General features: G+C 49.8%; 1 protein-coding gene across 1 annotated transcript; it reads left to right on the plus strand.

The window, feature by feature from the left end:
* Nucleotides 1–356: 356 nt before the first annotated feature.
* On the plus strand, nt 357–1,537 carry LOC118901820 (protein FAM50A-like). The gene has a single exon (XM_036865470.1). It carries the CDS (start codon nt 388–390, stop codon nt 1,405–1,407), a length of 1,020 nt encoding a protein of 339 aa, XP_036721365.1. The 5' UTR covers nt 357–387; the 3' UTR covers nt 1,408–1,537.
* Nucleotides 1,538–3,692: the final 2,155 nt, after the last annotated feature.

Consider the following 3,692-nt stretch of genomic DNA (forward strand, 5'->3'; position numbering starts at 1 on the left):
GACACGGGTTCGAGCCCTGGTCTGGGAAGGTCCCACATGCCGCGGAGCGACTAGGCCCATGAGCCACAGTTGCTGAGCCTGCGCGTCTGGAGCCTGTGCTCCGCAACAAGAGAGGCCGCGATAGTGAGAGGCCCGCGCACCGCGATGAAGAGTGGCCCCCGCTTGCCCCAACTAGAGAAAGCCCTCGCACAGAAACGAAGACCCAACACAGCCATAAATAAAAAAAAAAAAAAAAAAAAAAAGAATGCAACACAATTCTTTAAAAAAAAAAAAAAAAAAAAGATGCCCCGGAGGTGGACGTCAGGGCGCTGAGGTCAGCTGACTAAACGGCCGCCTCTACAGCCGGCGCAGCCCCTGAGACTCGGCCGGACCGCTGTCGCCGCCGCCATGGCTCAGTACAAGGGTGCCGCAAGCGAGGCGGGCCGCGCCATGCACCTGATGAAGAAGCGGGAGAAGCAGCGCGAGCAGATGGAGCAGATGAAGCAGAGGATCGCGGAGGAGAACATAATGAAATCCAACATTGACAAGAAGTTCTCTGCGCACTACGATGCCGTGGAGGCGGAGCTCAAGTCCAGCACCGTGGGTCTTGTGACACTGAACGACATGAAGGCGAAGCAGGAGGCCCTGGTGAAGGAGCAGGAGAAGCAGCTGGCGAAGAAGGAGCAGTCGAAGGAGCTGCAGCTGAAGCTGGAGAAGCTGCGCGAGAAGGAGCGCAAGAAGGAGGCCAAGCGGAAGATCTCCAGCCTGTCCTTCACCCTGGAGGAAGAAGACGAGGCAGGCGAGGAGGAGGAGGAGGCGACCATAGACGAGGAGGAGCTGGAGAGGGAAGAGATCACCGCAAAGAAGAGGAAACTGGGGAAGAACCCAGATGTGGACACGAGCTTCTTGCCTGACCGAGACCGGGACGAGGAGGAGAATCGGATCCGGGAGGAGCTACGGCAGGAGTGGGAAGCCAAGCAGGAGAAGATCAAGAGCGAGGAGATCGAGATCACCTTCAGTTACTGGGATGGCTCTGGGCACCGGCGCACAGTCAAGATGAAAAAGGGCAACACGATGCAGCAGTTCCTGCAGAAGGCCCTCGAGATCCTGCGCAAAGACTTCACCGAGCTCAGGTCGGCAGGGGTGGAGCAGCTCATGTACATCAAGGAGGACCTAATCATACCCCACCACCACAGCTTCTATGACTTCATCGTCACCAAGGCGCGAGGGAAGAGCGGGCCCCTCTTCAGTTTCGACGTTCACGATGACGTGCGGCTGCTCAGCGACGCCACCGTGGAGAAGGATGAGTCGCACGCGGGCAAGGTGGTGCTGCGGAGCTGGTACGAGAAGAACAAGCACATCTTCCCCGCCAGCCGCTGGGAGCCCTATGACCCTGAGAAGAAGTGGGACAAGTACACGATCCGGTGATGTGGCAGCAGCGCGGCCCCAGCTCCTCCGGCTCCCTGCGGCCCCCTCCCTACGTCCCCAGGATTCCGGGCGCCCGGCTCCCCGCTCCCTAGACGTGACGGGGCCTGCTCAGCCCTTGCCCCTGGCGCTGTTGTTTACCGCCTTTTTCTTTTAGGACAAAGAGATACACGAGTCAGAGCTGGAGCACCTGTTGTGCGTTTTATTTTAAAGATTTTTTTGTTGTTGAGGTAAAATTCACATAACATAAAATTCACCGTTATGACCATTTGAAAGCGTACCATCCAGGGGTACTTAGTACGTTCATAATGTGAATCACCCCGAAAGGAGACCCCATGTCCATTAGCAGCCGCCCCCCAGCCCCTCGCACCCCCTAGTTTACCTTCTGTCTGTATGGATTTGCCTATTCTGGAAGTTTCACATAAGTGGAACTATACAATATCTCTGCTCTCTGTGTCTTGCAAAAAAAAGAAAAGAAAAGAAAAGAAAAAATATGCTGCTCCTTTTTCAAATGGATATTTGCACATACAGTATTCTTCTCTCCCCAGCATTTTCTCCTCTCCACACACTGTGTTTCCCCACTACCTCCTTCTTTCGTTTCTTTGTACTCTTCTTCTACTGCTGCTTCTCCTCCCTCCTATCCTTCTCTCCCTCTTCTACTTCACAGAAAGAGGGAGAGGTTTTATGCAGGAAAGACCTATATCAATTTAGAGAGCCTGATCTGCATTAGGGGAGTCAGGGGGTTCTCGGGACTGGGGAGCTTGAGCAAATTGGAGAAGACTAAAGTCTGCAGCTTTCTAAACCAATCATGATATCAGTATTTCTCAGCACACACCTTGCTCACTATAGCTAAGGAATCACTTTTAGGTCTGTAATGGCTCTGACCAGGACCACAAGCAAAATTAACAAAGTAGGCAAAGTTTGCTGATTCTCATTTACCTTCATACCTGCTTCTTTATTTCTGCTCCACTGAGGATCGATGGTCCTTATGTTGCTGTTCTCCTGTCCAAAGTCCCCCCATCCTTCTTCTACCTTGTCTTCCCCAAAGCACCACATTAAGTACTCCCCTCTTCCTCCCTTCATCTATGAGTCCATGGTATAAGATAGAAAGTCTAGGAATATATTCTAGCTAGTTTCAGCAGAAAAGGAACTCATTAAAGGACATTAAGGAGTTCACAGAATTTCCTGAAAGGTGGGAGAACCAGGCCTGGAGGATCAGTGCACAACTCACATACCAGAGAAACATCACAGCCTCTACCACTGACTCTAATGTAGGGCAAAGACCCTTCCGATAGAACTTTTGCTACTGTTCCCTGGGAATTTGAACACACCTGCCTCACTCTTGCTAGACTGGGTACTGCCTACTTCTTTATCTCTCTAGCTTCCCTTTCTTTCTTTCTTTTTTTTGGCTGCGTCGGGTCTTAGTTGCGGCACACAGGGTCTTCGTTGAGGTATGCGGGATCTTTCGCTTCCGCATGAGGGTTTCTCTCTAGTTGTGGCGTATGGGCTCCAGAGCGCGTGGCCTCTGTAGTTTGCGGCCCGCGGGCTCTCTAGTTGAGGAGCGCGAGCTCAGTAGCTGTGGAACGCTGGCTTAGTTGCCCCGCGGCATGTGGGATCTTAGTTCCCCGACCAGGGAAGGCAGATTCTTTACCATTGGACCACCAAGGAAGTCCCTAGCTTCCCTTTCAAAGTCTGGCACAAATATATCCAATTGGAGGAGCCTAACTGCAAGAAAGGCTGAGGAAGTGAGGGTTGGCTTCTATTTAATTGGGTAGAGAAATCACCAAATACAAGAGTGTTCAGAGGTGCTGGGCAGCCAATAAGAATAATAAAAGTGTACTACTCTGCTCCAGTTAATCTCTCAAGTCCTACTAATCTGAGCCAGGCATTCAGCAGCTTGAAGTAATTCACACAGAACTGTGGTTTCCATCTTTGAGAGTTGGCAATTTAAAAGAGTACCTTATTAACTCAAATGAACCTTCAGTTGCTAAGTTATCTGTATGGAGAAAAATACTTTTTAAAAAAGGGAATTTCTAGAGTTCCTTTTATTTCTTCGTTCAATACACATTTTATTGAGTTTACAGTGTGCCATATAGTAGGCTATATTGAGGAGACCTGGTCCATGCCCATAGAACTTGATAATCTCATTGGGAATAGAGAAAATTTAATACATATAAAACAATGCAGTAAATGCAGAAATGGTGATGTATATAACTATTTTATTATGTGCATATGCATATATAAAGCATTCCTAAAATGTATATTCCCTATAGGTGTGTGTATATGTA

The sequence above is a fragment of the Balaenoptera musculus genome, chromosome 1, assembly GCF_009873245.2.
Source record: "Balaenoptera musculus isolate JJ_BM4_2016_0621 chromosome 1, mBalMus1.pri.v3, whole genome shotgun sequence".
NCBI classification, from domain to species: domain Eukaryota; kingdom Metazoa; phylum Chordata; class Mammalia; order Artiodactyla; family Balaenopteridae; genus Balaenoptera; species Balaenoptera musculus.

Excerpts from the sequence above, each read along its gene's own strand:
- LOC118901820 (XM_036865470.1), top strand. The coding sequence starts at position 388 with ATGGCTCAGTACAAGGGTGCCGCAAGCGAGGCGGGCCGCGCCATGCAC.